This window comes from Megascapheus bottae, chromosome 2 (genome assembly GCF_031878675.1).
Source record: "Megascapheus bottae isolate mThoBot1 chromosome 2, mThoBot2.hap1, whole genome shotgun sequence".
NCBI lineage: Eukaryota > Metazoa > Chordata > Mammalia > Rodentia > Geomyidae > Megascapheus > Megascapheus bottae.
In genome coordinates this window covers 81,959,588-81,985,803 of record NC_143510.1, presented here as the reverse complement: position 1 = coordinate 81,985,803, position 26,216 = coordinate 81,959,588, and the positions used below count along the sequence as shown (strand labels likewise).

Genomic DNA, 26,216 nt, shown 5'->3' with positions numbered 1-26,216 from the left:
ACCACTGACTGAGTATCTGCAGAGAACCTGGAGCTCTGCTTTGCTTCCTGCCTCACCTTCCTGGTACAACCTCTTAGTGGAAAACTGAATCTTTAGCTTTAACCGGTCTCCCTTTCCAAGTCAGTTCTGCGGTTCTCATGGCTCAGGGGATTCGTGACACTGGTGTTATTATGCACAGTATACACAAGGTGGTCTAGCCAAAGGAAATATCAATGGTGGTGCTGGAGGCACTGTTTCGAAGTCACATTTTCTTTCTTTTCTCTCTCTCTCTCTCTCTCTCTCTCTCTCTCTCTCTCTCTCTCTCTCTCTCTCTCTCTCTCTCTCTCTCTTTTGCCAGTCCTGGGGCTTGAGCACTGTCCTTGGGATTTCTCAAGGCTAGAGCTCTACCACTTGAGTCACAGTACCACTTCTGACTTTCTTTTTCTATGTACGTGGTACTGAGGAATCGAACCTGGGTCTTCATGCATGCTAGGCAAGCATTCTATCACTAGGCCAAACTCTCAGTCCCATTTCTGGCTTTTACTATGTATGTGGTACACTGTGGAATCAAACTTCGGTCTTTGTGCATGCTAGGGAAGCACTCTACCACTGTGTCAAACTCTCAGCCCCCACATTTTCTTTAATAGCTAGGTCCTTAATCCCTCAGTCCTACTGACTTTTACAGATGGACACTTATGGCTTCCAATTGACCAGGTCTCAACCACTGACCATAGCAAACCATTAAAAGGGCCAAAAACCATACCAGATGTGTACATGTCTGTGCCACCACAGGTATGTGAGGTAGATAACAAGTTCTACACGTTCGTTTACTCATTGCAAAAGGGAAGCCTAAAGGGTGGTAATCCATCTCAAATTTCCCTGGAACTTCTAAAGCTAAGACCCAGATGCAGATGTTTGGATTGCTGACTTTGGGCATCACTATATAGCAGAAAATGGGGATTGTGTTGAAAAGGTAAAAAAGCAAATTCTTTTGGAGAAGAAAACACCTAAAAAGCTTTCTTAACCTATTATAAACTCAGAACACATAGAATTCAGTCATTCATTCCAATTTAAAAATGTTCGTGATAATGTATTATTTTTTTTCAGTGAATGTGACAGTTAATTTTGCGTTTCAATCTGACTGAACTAAGGGTTGCCCAGATAGTTGGTAGGAATGTATTCTAGTAATGTCTCTCGTCATGCTGCCAGAACTGATATGCATTTGAGTGGGTAGACAGAGTAAAGAAGTAAATAGGGATTACCGGAGGGGAGGTGAGTGCCATTCACTATGTTCAGGGCATGAACAGAAGCATAAGGTAAAGGAAGGATGAATTTCCCTTCAGCTTAAGCTGTGGTTTATCTTTTGCTCTCAACAGCCCAGCAGTCCTCGTTCTCAGGCTTTAATACTTGGATTGGGGACTTAGCTCATCCCATTTTCTAGCCCTCCTGCCTGAAGGCTGCGCCCCATAGGCAGAATCTCTAGCATTGTCTCCATAGCTTCCATGCTTTGTGAGTCAGTTTTGTAAATCCTCACCTGAGGTGGAAGGCCAGAGATGCAGGGGAACTGATCTCTTAGGGCAAGAGACAGTGGATGGATGGAATAACTCAAGCAGAGAACACCTTTTCTCTTCTACGTTTTTTGGTCCTATACAATCCCTCAATGGACTGGATGCTGGATAATGATGATAGTCAACTTCTTTACTCAATCTGTCAGCTCAAATGCTAATCTCTTCTGGAAACATGCTCTTAGAGACAACCTGAATTAATGTTTTCCCAACTATCTGGGCATTCCTTAGTTCAGTTCACCTGATGTAGAAAAAAATGATGGTAAGTTCCTTTGCTATCTGTTCTTTGTTCTCAGCATTATTCAAGCCTCAGCACGGCCTTAACACTACCTGGTGGTGGCTGACCTTCTCAGAATCCCTGAAACTTGCACCTGGACAGAATCTCACAGCTTCTTTGGGCCCCTCCTCTCAAAGATCCACCCTATCTTCCCTTCCCTAGATATACAGAAGTGAAGATTCTCTTCAGGGTCATGAAGCCTGAAAATAATAGTAAATTGAAAGAGTCCAAAGCCCCAAGAAAGAGGAAAAGTTCCTTTCTACTATATACTTTCCCTCCCTGGTCTTTCTCCCACCCTCACTATTTAAAGGTACTTAAAACATACTTAGATGATGGGCTTCAGAGAAGAATCATGGCAGTGGCTGACAACATAAATTCTGGGGATAGAGTAACTGGAATCAAATATTTGCAGTGGGACTTTTGTGGCTAATTGCTGTATCTCAACTTTTCTTCTCTGTTAAAAAGGGGAATAAATAAGACATTCAGATCACAAAGTTGTGATGATAAACTGATTAACACACACCTAAAATTTTAAGGATGATGTGTCATGTACAGCAAGTTCAGACTTTATTTTTCCCTTTCTCAAAAAATAGAAACTTGAGGGCCTGGAGTTTGGCCTAGTGGTTAAAGTGCCTGCCTACCATGCATGAAGACCCGGGTTCAATTTCTTGGTACCACATATATAGAAAAAGCGGAAGTGGTACTGAGGCTCAAGTGGTAGAGTTCTAGCCTTGAGAAAGTCCAGTGCTCAGGCCCCGAGCTCAAGCCCAGGACTGGCAAAAAAAAAAAAAATAGAAACTTGAATCATCAGCTTGTTCAACATTTCCTTTATGCTTTTCAACTCAAAGGTACTTGTGTTTTCCCATCCCTGATCAACTAAGTTCAATGATTTAGTGTTTAAATGAACTCATAAGTTAGGTTTTCTATACTAAGCTGGTAGCCTTCCCTATAGTTCTTGGCATTTCATCTGATTGCCTTAAAATCTCACTCAAGAAAGAGGACATTGCCCAAAGGTTTTCTATAATAGAGCTTTTACCTCCCATGCATCTCCAGCCTGCAGGACTAATCGGATTACATTTTGCAGAGCCTGGGCTCTGTGTGCAATGACTCTGAATTCAATCCAGCTGGGTACAGTGCTCAGTGTGGATAAAAAAAACCCAAACATATTCGGCTGTAAAAAAAATAAAAATCAAGCCTAAGTACTCAGTGGGGATGGAGGGACAGGTTTTAGCAGCCAGCTACAGCAGCACAATTTGAATGATATTGTGGAAATGGTGAAGAGCGAGAATAGTGAAATGGAACCGATTAATTGAAAAATGAATGGGAGAAGTAGGAAGGAAACAAGGGGGGAGGCTATTTGACATGGCAAAAACATGCTGATATTGTCACTCGTGTCCCTAGAATCTGCTTATCAGCATGGCCAGTCACCTTCTTGGGCCTTGTTTTCCAGAGGTATAAATTGGGGTAGCAGTAACGAGTATCATCATTTTTGTCATCACCTTCCTGTCAGTGTCGCCGAGATGATCATAAAAGATGGGGGACGGGGAATGAAATGCCTTGAAGAAGTTTCCAGGTAGACAGCAAACAATAGTAATAATGTCTCAAAGGCCACACAGCACTAATGTGAAAGTAACAGAAAGCAGGCCTGGGTTTTTAGAGCACAAGAATGGAAGAAAGACAATTTTTTTTTTAATTTTAAATCTTGAAAATAAAACTTCCGAGGTATTACCATTTAAGGGATAATGAGGGTAGTCTGGCCTTTACTGTGGAACTAAAATGGATGGGGGAGAAACAAACATGATTCCTTCAGGCTCCATCACACATGCCTGTCCATGAACTGGGCATGTGACAGTGACAGACGCACACACTCAGACACCATCAGCAGCTGGTGCTCTCTTCTGGTTGGCAGGGTGGTCCTCCCAAAGATGTCCAACTTTCAACACCTAGAGCTAGTGAATAGAAGGAGGGATATAGGGATGGAGGCACAGACTTATTCTGATGGGTCCCCAGTTAGCCAGATAGGTTCTCTAAAAGCAAAGAACTTTCTCTAGCTGGAGGCAGGAGAAATGCAGCAGAAGGGAAAGTCAGAGAGATTCAGAGTAGGAAGCAAGGACTTGATCTAGTAGGCTCTGACTGACTTTGAAGAACAGAAGATCAAAAACCCCGGGAAGACTATCAGTATCTGAAAGCTGAGAATGGCTTTTGACCAATAGCTAGTATATATGTGTACAATGGAATTTTATTCATTATTCAATAGTGATATTGTATCATTTATAAAAAAAATGGAAAGACCTAGAAAAATTTATCCTAAGCAAAGTAAGTCAGGCCCAGAGAAACAAAGGAAGCATGTTTCCCTTCTATATGGAAGCCATATTTAGCTTATAAACTTGTAAGTAAATACCTTAGGCAGTATGCACATGTATGTAAATATATCAAGTCAAATATGGTAGATTCAAGGGAGAACTCAACTAGTGTAATTCCTCAGAAAGGCAAAGTCAGAGTTCAAGAAAATAAACACCAGGAAGGTACTTGAAAGAAGTGGGGTGGGGTCAAAGGGAAAGGGGTACAGGAATGAAGAGGATGAAGAGGGGAAGGATACAGTAAAAAATCTAAGGTGTATCCTACAAAATTAAGAAGAGTTAGGGCAGGGGCATGTAGGGGAGAGATGGGTGAAAATGTTAAGAGGGGTAACACTGATAAAGAAACATAGTCATAAGCTGCTTTGTTAAATGGCATCTCCTTTGTAGAACTACTTGAAGATAACAACAACAACAATGAAGCTGAAACTTCTGAGCTGGAATAGCCACTTGAATGAGGTTGGAAGCAAATTCTCTCCAAAGGTTTCCAGAAAAGAGTGCAGGGTTGACGACGCTTTGATTTCAGCCCTGGAAGACTCTGAACATGAAGATCAGTAAAGTCCTCTCCCAGGACTTCTGAATTAAGAAACAGGGCAATAAATGGGTGCTGTTTTGTGCAGCTTAGTTTGTTTAACATGTTCTGATTGAAACAGGCCACTGATACAGTTCTTAAAATAGTCTTGGTCCAATCTTCTCTTACCTTAAGTATTGGCCATGTTTAGCCAAGCTCCCAACTCTGCCCATGAACCAGTGTGTTCCCCCTTCTCAAGTAAGAGACACGAAAAACAAGAACCTGTGTCCCTGTGGCAGGGACAGGATGACTGGATGTCCCCCCAAGGCTGCTCTTCACAAATACCTTCCTGTCTCTGTGTAGCACAATCCAATGTCACTGAGAATCTTCATCAACCACACAAAGAAGAAAATATGTAACACAAAGGTCACCTTACTAGAAAACATGAGGCTCAGTGGAGCTGGTGCTCGATTCTGACACTGTATACCAGTATTGCCCCCAGACAAGGCTTTTATTGAACTTATGCCGGTCCTGGGGCTTGAATTCAGGTCTCACGCTCTCACTTGCCCTTTTTACTCAAGACTGGAGCTCTACTGTTTGAGCCACACCTCAACTTTTAGATTTTTATGGGTTCATCGGAGATAAATGACTCATGGACTTTTCTACCTGGGTTGGCTTTGAACTATGGTCTTTAGATCTCAGCCTCCTAAGTGCTAGGAATATAGGTGCAATCCACCTTACCTGGGTTTATATTCTGATTAAATAATACTTGTTGGTAGTGATTTGGGTACTAATATCTTAGGTACTCCTATCATTCTAAAAATTTAATAAAAATCATTCTATTTATAACACCAAGTGGAAAAGTCTTCCATACATATGGTTGGATTTTTGAGTCAGCTAGATTTTTGAGTCACAGTCTAGTGAATAGGTGACAAGTTTTGAGTGACATGCTGAACAAGTGACTAAACCTCTCTGAGTCGATACTGCCAGTCACCAAAGGCAGCATGAGGATCAAACATAATGATGAATATCAAGCCCTTGCACCATGCCACAGAGGCCCCAAGGGCTCAATTAAATAATGGTTTTGGTTCATTGCAGCACTATTTAACATAGTGAAGATATGGAACCAACCCAGATGCCCCTCAGTAGATGATTGGATCAACAAAATGTGGTATTTATACACAATGGAATTCTATGCTGCCATCAGAAAAAATGACATCGCCCTATTTGTAAGGAAAAGGAAAAACTTGAGAAAAATCATATTAAGTGAAGTAAGCTAGACCCAAAGGAATGGTTTCCCTCATTTGTAAAAATTAGTACACATCTAGGACTCTCCTAGCAGAGCATTACAACAGCGTAAAACCTAGACACATAAGGTCATATAGGATGAGGCTAAATGAAAGGATTTTCAGGATATGGAAACAAGAACTTTATCTTGTGTGTTTGTGTGTGATTGCTGTTCTTAATGTACTATGTTATTTCTCTTCTCTTTGGTTGCCCTTTGATTAATCTCGTGTTGTATCTGACTTTGCTACTTGGCATATTGTATATACGTTTATTTGTTTATTTGAAATAGGAAAGGGGGGAAACAAGATGATTGGGAGAGGGTGGGGGGTAGGGAAATGGGGACAAAAACATGAGAAGGGGTATCAATGTGTGAGAAGTAATGCATCTACTACCTGATGAGTATAACTGTAACCCCCTCTATATATTACAAGTAAAAAAAGGGAAAAAAGGATACAGACAATGATGATCAGCTAGGCTAGAAGAGCTGTGGCCAGGTCTATATAACTTCAGCAAGTGGACTTTAGCCTCTGTCAATAATGGAATAAAGTGATTCCTCTGATTTTGTTTCTGCCTGGTTATTTCCTCTTGCTTTTATATTTTGCTTCATGGCACAACGGCGATGTCAATTTTGGCTACTTGTGTGAGCTTGGGCAAACTCATGACCCTGTGATAGCTCAGGTTTCTCATGTCTAAAGGGAAGAAGAGAGTATAAATTCACGGGGAAACTGGAAAGACAAATGAAACAACATGCCTGAGACACTACCATTATCACTGTACTCCTGACTCTCATTCTTGTTTACTGTCAAACAGAATTTCTGGAATAGATTTTTCCTTAAACTAGTAAATGAAGACCATCTTTTAAGTCGTAATTATCTGACATTTGGCTTCTTTGTAACTCAACCATGCTACAATGAACACTGACTATATTCCAAGAAAAACAACAACAACAAAATGAGAAAATGATGACGACAGTGACAAGGAATATGTATGGAGAGAGTCTTCATCTCAGCAGAAATTCAAAAGCTCTGATCATCTCTTATGTATTGAGGCCTTAAACAGTCAATTGTGAAATATACTTCATGAAATTTACTTTGATATTTCTAAGCCACTAACCAGAAAGCATCCCAAGTGGTTCTTGAAATAGTGTCTCCATTGCTACAGAAAACATTTGCTTAGTAATTTATCATTGACTTTGGTTGGATATACTGCCTTCTAGCTCTCTTTATGCTATTTACTGAGCAAAATATCTCTTACAGACTACACTGACAAATCAATGAAGACAAGATGCATCATTCATATGGGAATTTCTGGCCTTGACTTGTTATATTAATATCTAGACTATAGGTAAATCCCTTTTATGGAAAGTTATTCTGGTGGAAAGTTTGGGCTCCTCTCAAAACGTTGGTTTGTGGCAGGTGAGGCTGTAGAAAATGCAGCTGGGGAGAGCTGGCAAGGCAGCCGGGGAAATGGGAACGGACTTTTCACTTCTGCCATGGCTTCCCAGGGTTCTGCTTGGGCCCTTTAGCTCTCCATTCCCTTGGCTATAATGGGGAAATAATCCCATCCACCTTAGGAATGGTGATGATTAGAAAAGAACACAGGCAAAGGGACTTACTGCCACCATGCTGCCCTGCCACCAGGCCATTCTAAACTTTGCCTGTGCGTACAATCTTCACTTGGCACTCATTGAAGAAGTTCTCCAAACCCAAGGGCAGTCAGCACTAATATGACTTGATCCAGTTGAATTAAATGATCACAGGCCTACTCTAGAGACACATTTCCCCCCAGATCAGAGTGTTTTTGATCATGTTTCTAATGGATTACATTTGCAGATGTGGTTTGTCATAGAGGGATCCTATCGATAAGGTTTAGGGTGGTGATTATTATTATTATTTTCTCCAGTGGAGGCAGCACAGAGCTCTTTGCTACAGTAAACAAAACCCTCTTGATCTGGTTAACAGACAACACAGGATTGGATTTCTTTTTCCTTTTCTTAAAGCAAGTCCTCTGTCTTTGCAGCCTTTCCCCAGATAGGAATTAAAGACGTTTGGAAACTAATTTGATTCTTTTGGGTCACAGGATTTCTATTTAGGGCATAGCCTAAATACTTTATAAAAGAATTCCAAGGCTTTGGAACATTTATGGATACTGATTTTTAAAAATAGGGATGGGAGAATACAAGCTATGTTGTCATTTTTTCCCCCATATCCTAATCTGATAGGACTATGATGTACCAAATTTATAATGGAACAGAGTCTAGTTTTCACCCTGCAAAATATAACAGAGAATAAAGTCAGGCCAAATAATTATGATGGGTTGGAAAGAAAAGAAACAAGTAATAATGAGTTTAGCTATAGGCCACCCAAAATAATCAGATTTGTTACTTTTTAATCTTATCTTCTTCAGACTATTTTTGTACAATTTTGTGATGGCAAATAAATAAAGCTAGAAGAAAGATAATAAATTCTCTTTTTCTGTTGGGGAAGTAATTTCTAATACTTGTAAGCCTATTCAGAGATAAGAGCCAAGGTAATATTTAATAGACCAAGGACATGAATAAAAAGAACATTTCTTCCAAAAATATGAATCTTAATTCCATGAATGTATTTTATGTGAGCTGGGTGACTTTTTGAAATAAAGATATTTAAGAAACAATGTTTTATGTCCTTGACTATTCAAGACCTTTAAAAAATTTTTTATTAATGTTTTTTCTTCTTAAAGAAGACAGGCTGCATGTGGGGTTAGTGAGGGCAGAGAAAGCTTTCTTGGATTAATGAAACTAAATATAATTTATATAGGAGAAATTAAAAGCTAAATTAAACCTCCATATTCAGCCTAAAAGGAGAATTTGAGGCTGCTGAGATCAAATGCTTCATTTCTAGGGTACTGTCAAGAGCACAAGTTAAAGATGTGCCATTCAACTTGAATATCATAACTGACTGCAGAAATGTAGACACATTATCAGGATCAGCCTGTTCCAAGATGAAATGCAGAATTAAAACAGATACAATATTTTCTACTTAGCTGTATTTTATTTAATTAATTAATTTATTTATTTATTTATTTATTTATTTTTCTTTTGTGGGTCATGGGGCCTAAACTTGGCCTGGGAACTGTCCCTGACCTCTTCAGCTCAAGGCTACCAACCTACCCTGGGCCCAGGCATTGTCCCTGAGCTCTTCAGCTCAAGGTTACCACTCTACCATTTAGCCACTCCCCACTTCCCATTTTCTTGAGGTTAACTGAGATAAGAGTCTCAGGTCCTTTTGTGCCTGGGCTGGTTTTGAACCTTGATCCTCAGATCTCAACCTCCTGGGTAGCTTAGGATTATAGGCGTGAACCAACCATGCCAGGTTCTTAGCTGTATTTTAAATTCTCTTTGGATATTAGATATCATCAAGACAATGATGTATAAAATAGAATGCTGCATGGTTAAAAACAAACAAACAAAGCAAAACAATCAAAGAGTATGGGAGTGGGTAGCTCATGCCTGGGATCCTATCTACTTAGGATGCTGAGATCCAGTAGAGGGAGAGAAGCCAGTGGTTCACGTGGAAAAGTGCCACTAGGAACTAAAAAATTAAACAAGAAGTAAGGCCTAATCTCAGCACATATACACTTCATGCTGTTTTCAGAACACTAGGTTAAGTTAACTCTTATTGCTTCTGATTCACCAGAACCTCATCCTTTCTCCACCAGTTGCAGTTAGGTTTGGGATGTCTTCTATTCTGTAGTCATATATCGTAAAAATGTGGATGGACCAGGACTGGTAACATTAGCATCGGCATCACTTGGGCTCTTGATTGAAATACAACCTGTTAGCCTACACTTTAGAATCATGGGATCAGAACCCTGAAGATAGTCCCATGATCTTGAAGTACATTTGAGAACGGCTATATTCCTCAGAGACGACTGTGATGGGAATTATCACCAACTCCTAAATATCTTAAATGGACTCTCAAGTTTCACCATTCATGAGAAGCTGAAGAATGTCCATACGTTTGGAAACTCATTCCTTATGCCTTTGACACTATGACTCCTTCATTTTTCCATTCCCATGTTTCTTTTCATCTACCCCCTGTTTCCTATTGCTCCCTTCTAAGGATTTTTGAAGGAATTTCCTTTGGGCTCCATTTCTTCATTCTATAATCCTTTCCTAAGAAAAACCATATACTCCCATGGGTAAAGTCCTGATTTCTATGTTATTAATCTCTAAAATGGACTCTAATTTTACTTCTCACTTGTCTAGCCATAAGTTCTAAAGGCTGCCATACATTCCAAATACTTAATGTGAGTTACAACACAAAATTATCAAAAGTAAAATCACCATCTTCCTCATCACACCTGTACTTCCTTAATTTTCATTCTTCTCTCACCTTCAACAATATTCCCCTAATTCCTCAGCTATAAAAGCCTCTTCCATAGTTTCCAAATACCCAAGAACTGCTCAACCCTTTCCCCATCTCTCACATGCCTTTTGGGGCTACAGATTATAATTTTTTCTATCCAGGCAGAATAACTATGGCCAAAGTATGAAATTTAAAGAGAAGGAGAGATTATGACTTAGATGGAATAGAGATACTGCTGCACTGCTGTTTCCATTGTATATTCAAATGTAGACTAACTGACCAAGGAGCAGAAGGTTAAGTGTCTAATGAGTAGCTAGATATGCTGACATTATCACTCAGTCAATTTTGAATTCCGTGTTGCTTTTTATCCCATGACTTTCTTTCAAGTCTTTATCACCTGTCCCTTCTTCATGGATGAGCATGTTATGCAGACCTTTTGTCCTGTGTGTTCCTTTTTCTCCACTCCTCTCTTAAGTATGCAGATTCAGTAATCCTTTTATCCCACCTACTATGTGCTAGGTTTCACTAATATAGAATCACATATGCTAAAAGATAAAAAAATAAAAAAAAACAAAGAAGAAGCATTTGACCTGGTCAAAAAAGCCCAACTTTGGAACACAGTCTATTCAATTATTGGTGCTGGCAAAACTGGACAGCCACATGCAGAAAACTAAAAATTGATCCTAGCCTTTTGCCATGCACAAGCATTAACTTAAAGTGGATCAAAGACCTCAATGTTAGACCAGAAACTGTGAAACTGCTATCTGATAGAGTAGGAGAGACACTGGAACTCATAGGCACAGGCAAAAACTTCCTGAACAGAATCCTAGGGTCACAACAGAATGAAGAGAGACTGAATAAATGGGACTACCTAAAAATAAAATATTTCTGCACAGATAAAAGCATACTCACAAAAGTAGAGAGACAGCCAACCAACTGGGAAAAGATATTTACCAATAATACACCTGACAAATGCTTAATATCCCGTATCTACAGGGAACTCAAGAAACTAATCCCCCCCAACCCAAAAAACCATTCACTAAATAGGCAAGGGAATTAAAGAGAGACTTATCAAAAGAAGAGATTAAAACGGCAGAAAAACATATGAGAAAATGTTCATCATCCATGGTCATAAAAGAAATGCAAATAAAAGCAACCCTAAGACACCACCTTACCCCAACAAGAATGGCCAAGATTTTGAACTCAATGACAGTTGCTGGCGAGGTTGTGGAGAAAAAGGAACCCTACTACACTGCTGGTGGGAATGTAGACTAGTTCAGCCACTCTGGAAAGCAGTGTGGAGGTTCCTTAAAGAACTGAAAATTGACCTTCCCTACGATCCTGCCACACCACTTCTGGGCATCTATCCTGAACAGCATAACCCAAGATATAATAAGGACACCTGCTCAGCTATGTTCATCTCTGCACTATTCACAATAGCCAGGTGATGGAAACAATCTAGATGCCCTACTGTAGATGAACGGATACAGAAAATATGGTATATATATATATATATACACAATGGAATTCTACATAGCCAACAGACAAGATAAAATAATGGCATTCGCAGGGAAGTGGATGAATCTAGAGCAAATCACATTGAGTGAGACAAGTCAAGGCCAAAGGAACAAAAGGCACATGATATCCTTAATATGTGGCTATTAGATCCAAACAGTACAAGAGCAAGGACTCAATAGTTGCGTACCCAATGCTATGGACATGGTACTGAAAATATAAACACAACTGCATAGACATAAAAACTTATGACTCTATAGACATAATGTTTTATTATATACATTAATATGTGTCTATGATATACAAACCTTCAGCCTAATTTTGATTATGTTCTAAAATCTAAGTGCCAGTGATAGTATATAGAAATTCCCTTCTTGAATACTTGTTTGTTAAATACATCATTTGAAATATGATGTAAAAATCAATGTTAATAAATTTTTTAAATAAAAAAGCAAGAAAAAAAGCCCAGCTTTGCAGACTGAGTTTTGAGGAGTAGGTAGGTATTACATTGGTGTCCATTGAGAAGCAACCATCTAATAGAAGCACTATTTGCAAAGTCAGATAAATCCACGTGAGTGTCCTGTGTTTGGAAACCACGAGTGGCTCAATGTAGATGGGACGAAGAGTGATGGAAAGGAAGAACTAGATGAAGGCAGTATTTCAAGGTGATATCTCAGCGAAGTCTTTCAACTCATGATTGGATTTGCTTCTAAGTAATGAAGAGGGGCAATAACAGGCAAGGAGATAATTTGATGTAAGACAGGTAAGAGATTACAGCAAGGCAACAGCAGTGTGGGTGAAGAACCCTGCATGAAATCTGGAAGTGTCAGTGGAACAGCATCTGAAGAACTTGAGAGTTTCATTAGATGAGAAGAGGCAACACCCAGGATGGCCCTGAGATTTCTTACATCACTGGAAGCAATGGAGTCAACACCTAGCTAGGTTATACAAATGGAGATCATATGGCATATAAACGGACTTTAAATGACTAAACAGAGTTTGTCAGGGAATTAGTGGACTAGTTTACTAGAGCAAAGAAAAAAGAAACAGTGGAGATGGCTAAAAGTTCAGAAATTGAAAGTACGTGTTCACTGACATAAAGTTACCTTTACAAAAATCACCAAGAGATAACATTTTTGAATCTTTGCATCAATCCCACAAGACAGAGATCAATATCTTCATTTTTAGAGATATGGAAGCTTAGACCCAAAGAATTAAATTGCATAAAGAATATGGTCTTCCGACATGTATTAATTACTATACTGAATGAAGTACTACTTGGAAAATTTCTCCAAGAGTAAGACCTACTCTCCACACCTTTTAAAATTTGAAATATTTTTCATTCAACAGATTAAAACACTATCACAGGTCAATTGGAAGTTACTACTCTATCCTTAAAGTGGGGACAAATTTATATCTTCACCTGGTGTTTCCTTTGAGTTTGATTTAACTTTTGTTTTTATGAATCAAATCCTTATTTTAACAGGACTGTTTATCTGAGTGGTTTCTAAATCACAGCCACACAGGACTAGCAGCATTGGCCTCAGCTAGGAACCTATTAGAAATAAAAGTACTCCAGTCCCACTGCAAAACTACTTAAACAGAAATTCTGGGTGGGGATTGGGGAGCTGGAAATCTACATTTTAACAGCTATCCAGGTGGCTCTGCTGATGGCTGAAGTTTGAGGACTATTAATATATGCTGAAGTGTTACACCTTATCAAAGTGTTCATGATAGAAATAGGGACTAACAGAAGTCATGGTGAATACAAATGCCATGTCACCTACCTAATGAAAGAAAACTTGCTAAGGAACAGGGGTACTGCTGGGAAATTTGGAGATGTACTACTACCTTAGTTGCTCTTGGTACTTGCTATCTTTTAGAATTTATTGAATGCATATGCACCTGACAAAATCTGCCAAAATTCATCAATTATTTGTTTCTAATTCTGCATAGCATACAACATGACCTGAATCCTAAATTTCAGAGACCTGAACTGACTCATTGGATTCCAAGTTATCAATAAATATAAGAACAATTAAAAATTTGAAATGAGTTTCATTAGTAACCACAAAATTATCCAATTCGAAGATATCAGCTAGGTGTTCCCTGTCTCTTGGCTTATCATAAAACAAGAATAAAAAAAACTTAGGAAGAATATAAAATATAGCTGGGTGCCAGTGGCTCACGCCTGTAATCCTAGTTACTCAGGAGGCTGAGATCTAAGGATCACAGTTCAAAACTAGCCCAGGCACCAAAGTCAGACTCTGATCTCCAGAAAACTAGAAGTGGTGCTGTGGTTCAACATGGTACCAGCTTTGAGCTGAAGAGCTTAGGAATGGTGCCCAGGCCCAGAGTTCAAGTCCTATGACTGACCCCCCCCCAAATAAAAAGAATATAAAATATATTAAAAGCAACCTTCAAACACTGATTTTTTTTGTTGTTAATGCAAGTTGAAAGAGCTCCTTCTTAAGGACATATATTTGTATATTTTATTAACAAAGTGTTGCCTACCTAGAAGGTCTTGCCCATGGGTGAATGGAGTAGGTAGCCATCACCTTTTCTGAGAGCCATGACTATGTGTACTTCAAGCTTTCAAATTAAACATAGTGTGTGTGTGTGTGTGTGTGTGTGTGTGTGTGTGTGTGTGTGTGTGTGTGTGTGTGTGAAATAACTTCTTGGCTAAAGATGCTCTCAATAACTAGACCTTTTTTTTTTTTTGTAACTGATATACCAGTATAGGCTAAAAGAAGCACAGCTCCAACACACGCCCAAGCACAGCTCCAACACACCTCTACCCCTCTCTGGGGTAGAGATAGCAGAGGAAAGGCTCTGAGAGCGGGACATTTTCACCTTTGCTTTCTTTCAGGCTAGCCTGGAACAGCTACTTTTAGAACAACGCAGGACAATCATTTTCTCTGAGTGAGCTTGTAGCTCCTTGACACTGTTAGAGTACACAGCCAGTCCACACACAAACACAAATCATAACAAAGCTTGCTACTCACCTGCTCATGAACTTGTACCGGCGGGGCAGGTAATAGATTTTTCTCCTGGAAGAACAGCAAAAATGAAGCCAGTCGAGAAGAAAACCCATCGTCAGTTACAGTTTGAACTAGCAAGGAAGGAAAGGAGATTGAAGATAGAAGCCTGTAAGAGGTGAAGAAGAAAACACTAAAAAGAGATTAACAGTGAGAATTGCAGTAGGAAAACAGGGCGTGGATTTTTGAACTGCATTTTCATCTCATGAAACCTTATGAATGGGCATCCACTGTTACTACTGCCTCTTGTTATGACCATAATTGTCTCAATTGCTCCTTGCCTATATGCGGTGTCTTGAGTAATGATTTGAAATCCACGGTATTATATGCTTAGGCTCAGCTAGGTTAGCTTTTTATTTCTCCCCTCTTGGAAAACTTAGAGATAGGAAGCAACATATATAATTTAGTGGGCACACTGCTCTATTAATGTAACACTTTGCTAGCACCTAATAAAGACTAGCTATGCTGATGCATATTTACCTTTATTTTGAAATGTTTAAAATGAAATATTTTGAAAAAAAATAAAATGAAATATTTTGTATGCTGTACCTGATCATTAAAATGAAATCTCCTTTCCCTATTTCCAGCATCTGTCAATGGCATAGTAATGAAACAGATGCAGTTTGCATGAATTCTGAATGGTTACTGTGCTAACTCGTCGAGGGGAAATGGAGTATTTATGACAAAAGGCATGGAGACAATAAAAAATCAGTGGTTAGCAGGGAGTGAGAAGCAGAGCTGTAGGGAATTTTTAGAAGATAATGTTCTGTTTGATTCTGTAATGGGAACTACATGGCAATGTGCATTTGTCAAAACCCACAAAACTATACAACACATGGAAACCCTATAGTTTACCATTAGGCTATTATTAGATGTTAGCTGATACTAGCATATGTGTATCAGTCCATCAACTGAACATATATATTATATAAGTGCAAGATGTTAATAAAAACACTGAATCAGAAAAAGAGGGGACATAAGATGCTCTGAACTATGTGCTCAGCATTTTATAAACACTAATTGCTCTAAAAATAAAATCATTAAATCCCTCAAATTATGAGCATAAATGGTAGCTTTTATTGACTATTTCACTTCATAAACCTATTTTTTAATTTCCTTTCAAACATTATTGGGTTAAATATCTGAGGAAACTAAACCTGAGATTCAGAAGTGTGTCTTCAGAAAATAACCAAAACAGGTAAGATTCTTTGGGACATTTAAATTCAGCCAAATTGATGTTTGGATGGTTTGCTGAAATGGTATGTTGGGAGAATTCCTCTTCTGGGAAACTCATGTATCTCCTTAGGCTCAAGTTTTGTGTCAGAAAATGAGCCCAAGCTAACAGCATAAAATTTAAATATCAGGTTGTAATGAGTGAAGTTGTGCTCAGATAAAATCACAGCAATAGTAATGAGGCAATTAGTGTCCCACATTCACAGTATTTTCTCCTAAAATCGTGGTCCTGCAGGAATTCTTACATCATGATAAGATTATTACTCAAATCATATTCTCTTAGTGCTGTGTGGAAAAGGTATTTATTCTGCCTCAAGGAAGAACGTTTCTGCTATGTAATGGGCATGCAGGAATATTTTATGATACAGCGAGGCACTTGGATGTGAAATATTCGTGTCTGTGTGTGTGTATGTGTGTGTGTGTGCGCACGCGCGTGCATGCACGCATGCGTGTGTGTATATACATATTGGTACTGGGGCTTGAACTAAGGCACAGGTTGCTGTCCTTGAGGTATTTTTTTTGCTCAAGGCTAGTGATTTACCATTTAAATCATCAGTCTACTTCCAGCTTTTTCATGGTTAAAAGGAGTTAAGAATCTTACGGACTTTCCTTCCAGGGCTTGAACCACAGTCCTCAGATCCCAGCTTACTGAATAGTCAGGATAACAGGTGTGAGCCACTAGCTCACCTAGATGGATATGAAATTCTTGGAATGCTAAGAGAATGTGTTTTATATTACTAACGCTCAAGTTTGCAGTGTCTTTGGGTTCTTTAGCAGAAATGTGCTCTAGCAGTATGTTTGTAAGACATTCTGAGGAATATCTATCCATTTCTAAATAAGCATTTTTTTTTACCAGTCCTGGGCTTGAGCTCAGGGCCTGAGCGCTGTCCTTGGACTTTCTCAAGGCTAGAGCTCTACCACTTGAGCCTCAGCACCACTTCCGGCTTTTTTCTATGTATGTGGTACCAAGGAATTGAACCCGGGTCTTTGTGCATGCTAGGCAAGCACTTTAACCACTAGGCCAAACTCCTGGCCCCCTAACTAAGCATTTTTGAAAGCTTGTTTTCCCCCTTTTGGCACTTAGGTATAATATGGTACTAATTCATTCTGTATATCACATTAGATAATTATATCATTGGTAAATAACTAGCTTTAACTATTACACTGTGGCAGTTTTATGGAACTGAATTGATTCTTTTTTAGTGGATATATGTGTGTGTGTGTGTGTGTGTGTGTGTGTGTGTGTGTGTGTATGTATGTATATTTCCTCCAGGAAAACAGCTGCTAAAAGTGCCAGCCTGAATTCTGACTTGTTTTAGGACATAAAGACCAGTGAACAAAGAAAATCGCATGTACTTAAGAGATCTATCATAGGTCTATGAATGCAAATTTCCTTCACTGAATGGGTCCCTAATTTCTCTGTCTCTCAATAGAGCTGATTCTTTTTCTCCATCACTTCCCACATCCCATTAAGAGGCATATCGTAGAATTGATACCATCTTGACTAATTCCTGTCATTTCATTTGGTCTTAACTTGGCAAGTTGAAAACCCCACAGGTAAGTCTCTTTAAACGTATGGTTGGTTCAGAGCTTCCTCAAGCCCCTTGAGTAGCTATATTAGGAACCTCTCCTTCATACGTTGGCATTTGTAATCTCAGGTGTAATACTTTTATTTTATTTCTGTATAGCCATTGAAGCTTATTTTTTGTTCATCCATAAGGCAAATGAGAATAATCACTGTGAGTCAAAGATAAATTAATCCATTTAAATAATCCAGAGAGTTTCCTATTTCCTCTTGGAACAAACACCAATATTTGAGTTGGTATGATATTTATGAATCTTAAATGTCAAAAAATAGGTTATTTTAAACTATAGATTACACTTCCATGAAATTTCTTGAACTCATTTCTTGGGAAGCAGATACAAATGCTTTTCGGGATGGACTGATGATTACAGAAGATTTCCCAGAATCTGGCTGCTCAAAGCAGCCACACACAAGACTTCTAACAATAGCAGCTGAACCCTGAAGATACCACGTGGAAATTGCTTCTTTATTGCAAGCAGAAATATCTGCCTGCTAAGACTTAAGTTAGCCACAAATTGTCACAAAAGCCAGGAAGTAATTATTGGCCAAATATTAACTTTTTCACAAACATTCAGATAATTTTCTCCCTCTCATGCAGGTTTTCCAATTACTTATATTTGTTCCAAGTAAGAACATTAACTTTACAGTAGGGCCACTATAGAGTGAAGAAAAGTACATGGATACCTACCTGAAAGGCATCCTTACATTCATTTGTTCTGCATATCTTCCCAGAACTTCCCATGGGGCATGCAACTTCACAAATATAATGTCACTATTTATCAGAGAGGACTGAAACAGAGAAAAAGTAAAGAAACTGCATTTAAAAGTAGATCCAAATTCCTCACAGCACAAATTGAGTTGTAAGTTTAGAGTGTGTGAAATAAGATGAAGTTATGATTTAAGGGATCATTCAACAATAATTCAGAGTTTTAAATCTGTACATAGTCACTCGACAAAGACCTACTATGTTACACTGGAGATTCAGCTGTGAACAAGAGATGTACAAATGACATTTACATTTTATACAATTATTTTTTTCATATATTTTATTGTAATTAATAGAAAAGTTACATTATGTTCACCAAATAGAAGGTGTATTATTTCACATACATTGATACCCTTTCTCATGTCTAGGTCCCCATTTCCTACCCCCCACCTCCACCCTTCATCTTGTTTTCCCCCCTTTCCTATCCAACTTCAAATAACCAAATACACATTTATCCAATATATCAGATAACAAAGTGAGATACTGTAACAATATGATATAATCAAGGGACAGCAAAAGAGATGAGAGATAACACAGTACATTAAGGACAACAATCACTCATTATATGGCTTTTGTTTCTATATCCTAGAGGTCCTTTCATTTAGCATCATACTGTATGGCCTTATGTATCTAGGTTTTTTAAATATATATATTTTATTATAATTAATAGAAGGGTTACATGATATTTGCCAGATAGATGGTGCATTAAATCCCATACATTGATACCCTTTCACATGTCTTGGTCCCCATTTCCCTTCCCCCCACCCCTACCCCTCATCTTGTTTTCCCCCCTTCCCTATCCAATTTCAAATAACCAAATACAAATATATCTGATATATCAAGTAACAAAGTGAGATACTGTAACAATATGAGATAACCAAGGGACAGCAAAAGAGATGAGAAATAACATAGTACCTTAACAACAACAATCATTCATTATATGGGAAGACTCTCTTTAAGTCTTTGGCCCATCTTTTAATGGGATGGTTATTTCTTTCGAGATTAGTTTTGGAGTGATTCCATTTTTTGAGCTGTTGATATATTTTAGATATGAGGCCATTGTCCGTTGTATCATTGGTGAAGATCTTCTCCCATTCTGTAGGATTCCTAATTAATTTACTAGCTATGTCCTTTGCCATACAGAAGCTCTGCAGTTTAATGCAATCCCACTTATCCAGCCTTTCTCTGATTTGTTGTGATTCTTGGTCCTTATTAAGAAAGTTTCAACCTGTGCCAAGGAGGCCTAGTGTATCTCCTATTCCTTCTTATAAAGTTTTCAGTGTGCCGGCTTTTACCTCGAGGTCTTTGATCCATTTGGAGTTAATTCTAGTGCAGGGTGACAAAGAACGGTCCAACTTTAGTTTTATGCAGATGCTTAACCAGTTCTGCAAGCACCACTTGTTGAAGAGCCTGTCTTTCTTCCATTCTATTTTTTGGCTCCCTTATCAAAGATTAGGTGGCCATAGGTCTGTGGTTTAATATTGGGATCCTCAGTTCTATTCCATTGGTCTTCAGGCCTGTTCTTGTGCCAGTACCAAGTTGTTTTGATTATTATAGCTCTGTAATAGAGTCTAAAGTTTGGTATTGAAATTCCTCCAGTGCTGTTCTTTCTGCTAAGAAGTGTTTTTGCTGTACGGGGTCTTTTATTATTACATATGAAATTTTGGATTGCCTCTTCTATTTCTTTAAAGAATGACATTGGGATATTGATAGGTACTGAGTTGAATTTGTAGATAGCCCTTGGCAAGACTGTCATTTTCATGATGTTGATTCTTCTAATCCAGGAGCATGGGAGGTTTTTCCATTTCCTTAGTTCTGCTTTAATTTCCTTTTTCAGGTTTTTAAAGTTTTCATCAAAAAGGTCCTTTACATTCTTAGTTAAGCTAATTCCTAGGTACTTTATTTTCTTTGAGGCTACTGCAAAAGGAGTTGCTTTCCTGATTATTGCCTCATTCCTCTCACTGTTGGCGTAGAGGAATGCAGTTGATTTTTGAGGGTTAATTTTATACTCTGCTACCTTTCCAAAGTTTTGAATCAGCTCAAGGAGCTTGGGAGTGGAGTCTACATGATTCTTTAAATACAGAATCATGTCATCTGCAAAGAGGGAAAGTTTTACTTCCTCTTTCCCTATTTGGATCCCCTTTATGCTTGCTTCTTACCTTATTGCTCTGGCTAGGAATTCTAATATTATGTTAAAGAGGAGTGGAGAGAGTGGGCATCCTTGTCTCATTCCTGATTATAGAGGGAATGGCTTTAGCTTTTTGCCGTTAAGTATAATACTAGCTGTGGGTTTGTCATACACAGCCTTTATGATACTGAGGAATATTCCATGGATTCCTAGTTTCTCCAGAGCTTTTAACATAAAGGGGTGTTGGATCTTGTCAAATGCCTTTTCTGCTTCTATGTGATTTTTGTCCTTGCTTCTGTTGATGTGTTGAATTATATTAATTGAGTTGCATATGTTGAACCAGCTTTGCCTCCCTGTGATGAATCCTGTTTGATCATAGTGTATTATTTTTTTTGATGAGTTGTTGTAGACAGTTGGCCAATATTTTGTTGAGTTTTGCATCCATGTTCATCAAAGAAATGGGTCTATAGTTCTCTTTCTTTGATAAATCTCTCTCTGGTTTGGGGATGAGGGTTATACTGGCTTCATAGAATGAATTTGGTAAAGAGCATTCATTTTCAATTTCGTTGAAGAGCTTGAGGAGTATTGGTGTGAGCTCTTTGAAGACCTTATAGAATTCAGCTGTGAATCTATCCTGCCCTGGGCTTTTCTTAGATGGAAGGTCTGTTATTGCCATTTCTATTTCAGAGCTTGAAATAGGCCTGCTTATTTGGGTTAGTTCTTCTTGGTTCAGTGTGGGTATGTTAACATTGGCTAGAAATTCATCCATTTCTTCTAGATTCTCAAATTTGTTGGCATAAAGCTTTGAGAAGTATTCCCTCATGATGCTCTGGATCTTGGTAACTTCTGTCATGATATTACCATTTTCATCTGTGATTTTGTTTATTTCGGTATGCTCCCTTCTTTTTTTGGTAAGATTTGCTAAGGGTGTGTCAATTTTGTTATTTTTTTCAAAAAACCAACTCCTTGTTTTGTTGATTCTTTCTATAGTTTTTTTGGACTCCAATTCATTTAATTCTGCTTTGATTTTAATAATTTGCTTCCTTCTACTGGAATTTGGGTTGGTTTGTTGCTCTTTTCCAAGAGCTTAAGGTGACACATTAAATTGTTGGTTTGCGATTTTTCAAATTTGTTATTGTAGGCACTCATAGCTATAAATTTTCCTCTGAGTACTGCCTTTGCCGTGTCTCTTTTTTTTCTCTCTTTTTTTTAGGCCCATCTTTTAAGGGGATGGTTGTTGCTTTGGAGATTAGTTTTGGAGTGATTCAATTTTTTGAGCTGTTGATATGTTGACATTTACATTCTGTAATTATTTTTTTTAAGAACCTGGCAAAATAAAGTGAAAGGAGGGATAAGTTCAGTTAATGAGGAGTGTTAAGATCAAAGTACTGGAAGAAGTTATGATGCACATTCTACTTAGGACACGGAGGTCATGGGAAGGTCTCTCTTTGGAGGAATGTGATAGGCAGAGAGCTACAAGGGAAGAAAGAGTAAGCTAGGGAAATAGCATAGGTTGCCTGCTCTCGGCAAGAAGATCCTGACTTGGGAAACTGCATGGTGTGTCAGAAACACAAAGCAGAGTGGCTGAGGTGTATGGAAGGAGATTGGTTACACCCGTGAGTGAAAGGTTGCGTGCTCAGTACTTCACAGGCAGTTTGAATTAACTCTTGAAACTCTGGGAAGCCATCTTGATCTTGGTGTTCAAGAATCACTGTGGCTTCATGTGGAGAATACATTTTAAGGGAGTGTTGTGCTGACAGCAGATGAAAACAATAGTTACCGAAAATAGAGATGAAGGACACATGGGAGTTGAATCTGGGTTGGTGTCAGGAACAGCTTTTTATACAGGACTGTGTTTTAGCCTAGGACCGGTGGCTTATACCTGTAAACTGTACTCAGTAGTTGGAGATCTGAAGATCAGGGTTCAAAACAAGCATGGGTAGAAAGTCTGTGAGACTCTTTTTTGTTGTTGTTGTTGCCAGTCCTGGAGCTTGAACTCAGGACCTGAGTACTGTCCTTTGGCTTTTTCCTCAAAGCTCTAGCACTCTGCCACTAGAGCCACAGCACTACTTCTGGCTTTTTCTATGTATGTGGTACCAAGGAATCGGACCCAAGTCTTCGTGCATGCTAGGCAAGCACTCTACCACTAGGCCAAACTCCCAGCCCAAGAGAACCTTATCTAATTCCTTTCTCCTTCCCTGAAAAAAAAGCCAAAACTAGAGTTGCAGTTCAAGTGGTAAATGCTAGCTTTGGACACAAAAGCTAAGGAACAGCATATATTCAAGCCTCAAGACGTTTGTGTGTGTGTGTGTGTGTGTGAGTGTGAGTGTGTGTGTGCATGCATACACACACCACCAGTACCAATACCACCATGATCAACAACAGTAATAACAAAGGGCAGGGTTCTTTGGCCCCAAAGTCTTGTCCTCCTCTGGAGCTTTTTAATTCACCAAAAAAACTTAGACAGGGAAGTAATGTAGGACTTCCCATTTTGGTAACCACCGAATAGATTTTCATCTCTTCTTTTGTCAGGGAAATGAACAGCCAATTAGGGAATTTCTCCTTGGACTTTGCCTCCCTGGGGACAGATGTGGTTGTGGAAGGAGGTAGGAAAAAACAAGTCAATCAGTCTAAATTAGCAGAGTGGCCGGCTACTTATTTACCCCAATCTTTCTCACAGACTGTACTATTTACATTTCTGTACCAGTGTATTGTGTTTTTGTAAAATCTATACAGTATGTTTTTGCAGTAACCTATTACATTAAGATCTCCTGGAACTTGTGTTTCACATTAAGTAGTCGTGAGAATATACATATAAAGTTAGTGGGCTGAGCTATTCTTACAGAACATACAGAAACACACACACATACATACATACATGCATACACACACACAAGTCACCAACTCTATCTCATTAGGCTTGTGGTTGCATGGAAGCATTGATAATCTAGGAACATTTTGGGGGCTTTGAGCTTCTGAAAAGACTTCTGCTTACTTTCTTTTCAATATATGTATACAGTAATGTCAAAAGTTACACAACAGAAGGAAGGCTGTATTTCCTAAAATGGCTCAAAGTCTGGGAATGTTTTGTGGCTTCTTTACATGGAAACTGTAATTGGGATAATGAAATTCTTTAAATCCACCTAAATGTTATAGCTTAGACCTTAAATGGCCCCAGAAACTACTGTAGGAAGGTCTGGTTGCCAGCCTACAGCTTTTTAAAAAAAATTAGTTATATTGTCAGAGTGATGTTACAGTTACATAAGAAAGTGAGTACATTTCTTTTCAAACATTGTTACCCCTTCCTGTGTTTTTCTCCCACTGTCCACCCACATAGAGTTTTTAAAAAGCAGAGCCTGATAGAAGGAAGTGACATCATTGGGAATATACTGTCAAAGGTGCTATTTGGATCCTAGACCCCCTGGTGGACATTTTTTATTGTAGTAGTAGTAGTAGTACTAGGAATGGAACCCCTGGTCTTGTGCTTATGAGGTAAGTGTTCTGTCACTGGAGCTGCCAACTCCCCTCTCCCACAATTCTTTTTGCTTTATTTGTTTTTCAGATAGGGTCTTGATAATTTAAACCATCATCCCAAGAGGCTGGGATTATAACCATACACCAGCACAATCAGCCACTCTGGCCATGTGAGTAGCCTGACGTTATCACTACCATAATTTCCACTATGAAATACTTTCTCCTAACATGTCCCAAAGCAACAGAGCCAAAAGACCATCAATTGAAACCTCAGAAATCATAACCCAAGATAAATCTTTGTTTTTTTTTCATTATTAGTTCATTATTGTGTCCCAGCAACACAAAAAAGACTAACTCTGTAAAGTTCTTCTTCCATTTTCCTACAAAAAAGCAAAACTGTGTAAAACACCCATGGGAATGTAACTGACTCTCAGAAGTCAAACCAACCTTTCTTTCCAACAGAGTATATCTCTTATAGAGAGCCTCTATGACTGATTTCCTTCACAAAAAGCAAGCATTATAGCAAGGGAAAATCATTCCAAATATTTCCCATCAACCATGAAAACAGTAAAGCAAATATTAAAATATTTTAAATACCATACTTCTGGTTATGTTAAAGCCAAGTTTGTCACTGGAACAAATGCCATGTCAGCCAAAATTCTAATTGTGGCATCTTCAGCATGTCTGCATGAAAGCATAGCTTATTTTTGTTTATTCAGCCTGACAAGGGTAACTTAATTTTTTCTTATTATTTCAGTAATAACATTTTATTTAGTTGAGTGCTTTGTATACATCAGAGTACTTATAATTTCCTGATTTTATTCTCCCCACACAAACTTGTGAATAAGGCATTCTTTCCATCCTAAAGGAGGAAGAAACAGATCAAGTGGCACACTGAATATCTGCCACAAACAGAGCTAATTCCATATCTGCATTTCTTGACACTTTCAAAATTTTATCTAATAACTTCTAAGGTATTTGTAAGACCATGGCTTTGTAGACACATTGAAGATGCATTTTCTCTGAATTGTTTCTTTATCATTTACAAACTAATCTTAAAATCTCATATTTTGAAAAGCAGATCCAAAGAAACAAAAAAGCACTCTTGTATAAAGCAAATTTAACCTGTTGCTGACTGATTTGATTGGCAGCTATTACATTTACTTTTATTATGAGAAACATGTTAACTAAATTCCGTTGAAATAATATAGTGATCTTCTGTGTATAAATGTGTGTAAATATATGTGTGAGTGTATGTCTGTCCCTTCTACATCTAAGAGGAAGATGTCATACATAGGATTTATTGTTTATGTCCAACTTTGTGTGTGTATGTGTGTGTGTGTGCACATGTGAATGCCGGTACTGGAACTCGGGGCCTGAGAGATATCCCTTAGCTTTTTTGTTCAAGACTGAGGATCCACCACTTGAGCCACACCTCCACTTCTGGCTTTTTGGTGATTAATTGGAGAGAAGAGTCCCATGGACTTAATTGCCTGAGCTGAGTTCAAACCAAACTCCTCAGATCTCAGCTTCAGGAGATGCTAGGATTACAGGCTTGAACCACTGATGCCCAATTTCAACTTTTGAAGAAGTAACATAGAAAGAAAGGTCTATTGTTTGTTACTGAATACATTCTAAACTTGAGCCCTAAAAAATAAATGTGAAAAATAGATGATTGCTAATTATATGGTTTATATATCTTCCTGTATTGCTTGCTGAATGATTATGTTTCTAAATCAGTCTTTGCTCATTATTAAGTATTCCTTCTCACATAAATCCAAGAGTGTCAGTGCCAAAGTGAGGAGAAATGAAATGCCTTCATAAAACACAGAATTGTTTCATAAATGCATTGCAATAACAGTTCCTTAGGTTAGAACCTGAGATAAAAGAAAAATGACCATACAGTGAAGTTTAGAAAAATATGCTTGGGCAAATAACTGGAAGAATTAACAAATGGCATATAAACCATCTGGAGAAGTAGATAAGATGCATACAAAAATATATCTTCTGGGCCGGGAGTTTGGCCTAGTTGTTAAAGTGCTTGCCTAGCATGCACGAAGACCCGGGTTCGATTCCTCGGTACCACATACATAGAAAAAAGCCGGAAGTGGTGCTGAGGCTCAAGTGGTAGAGCTCTAGCCTTGAGAAAGTC

General features: G+C 38.5%; 1 protein-coding gene across 4 annotated transcripts in view; it reads right to left on the bottom strand.

The window, feature by feature from the left end:
* Ano4 (anoctamin 4) overlaps nucleotides 1-26,216 on the bottom strand; it is a 262,002-nt gene that overhangs the window by 96,936 nt on the left and 138,850 nt on the right. For 3 of the 4 annotated variants that reach the window (XM_090328490.1, XM_090328489.1, XM_090328491.1), the window contains 2 exons: nucleotides 18,385-18,485; nucleotides 14,846-14,890 (listed from right to left, as the gene is read on the bottom strand). In XM_090328490.1, the coding sequence (XP_090184616.1) occupies nucleotides 14,846-14,890; nucleotides 18,385-18,485 (146 nt within the window). Of the gene's footprint in view, nucleotides 1-14,845; nucleotides 14,953-18,384; nucleotides 18,486-26,216 lie in introns of those variants that run through there. The other variant, XM_090328492.1, reaches the window with a different exon arrangement.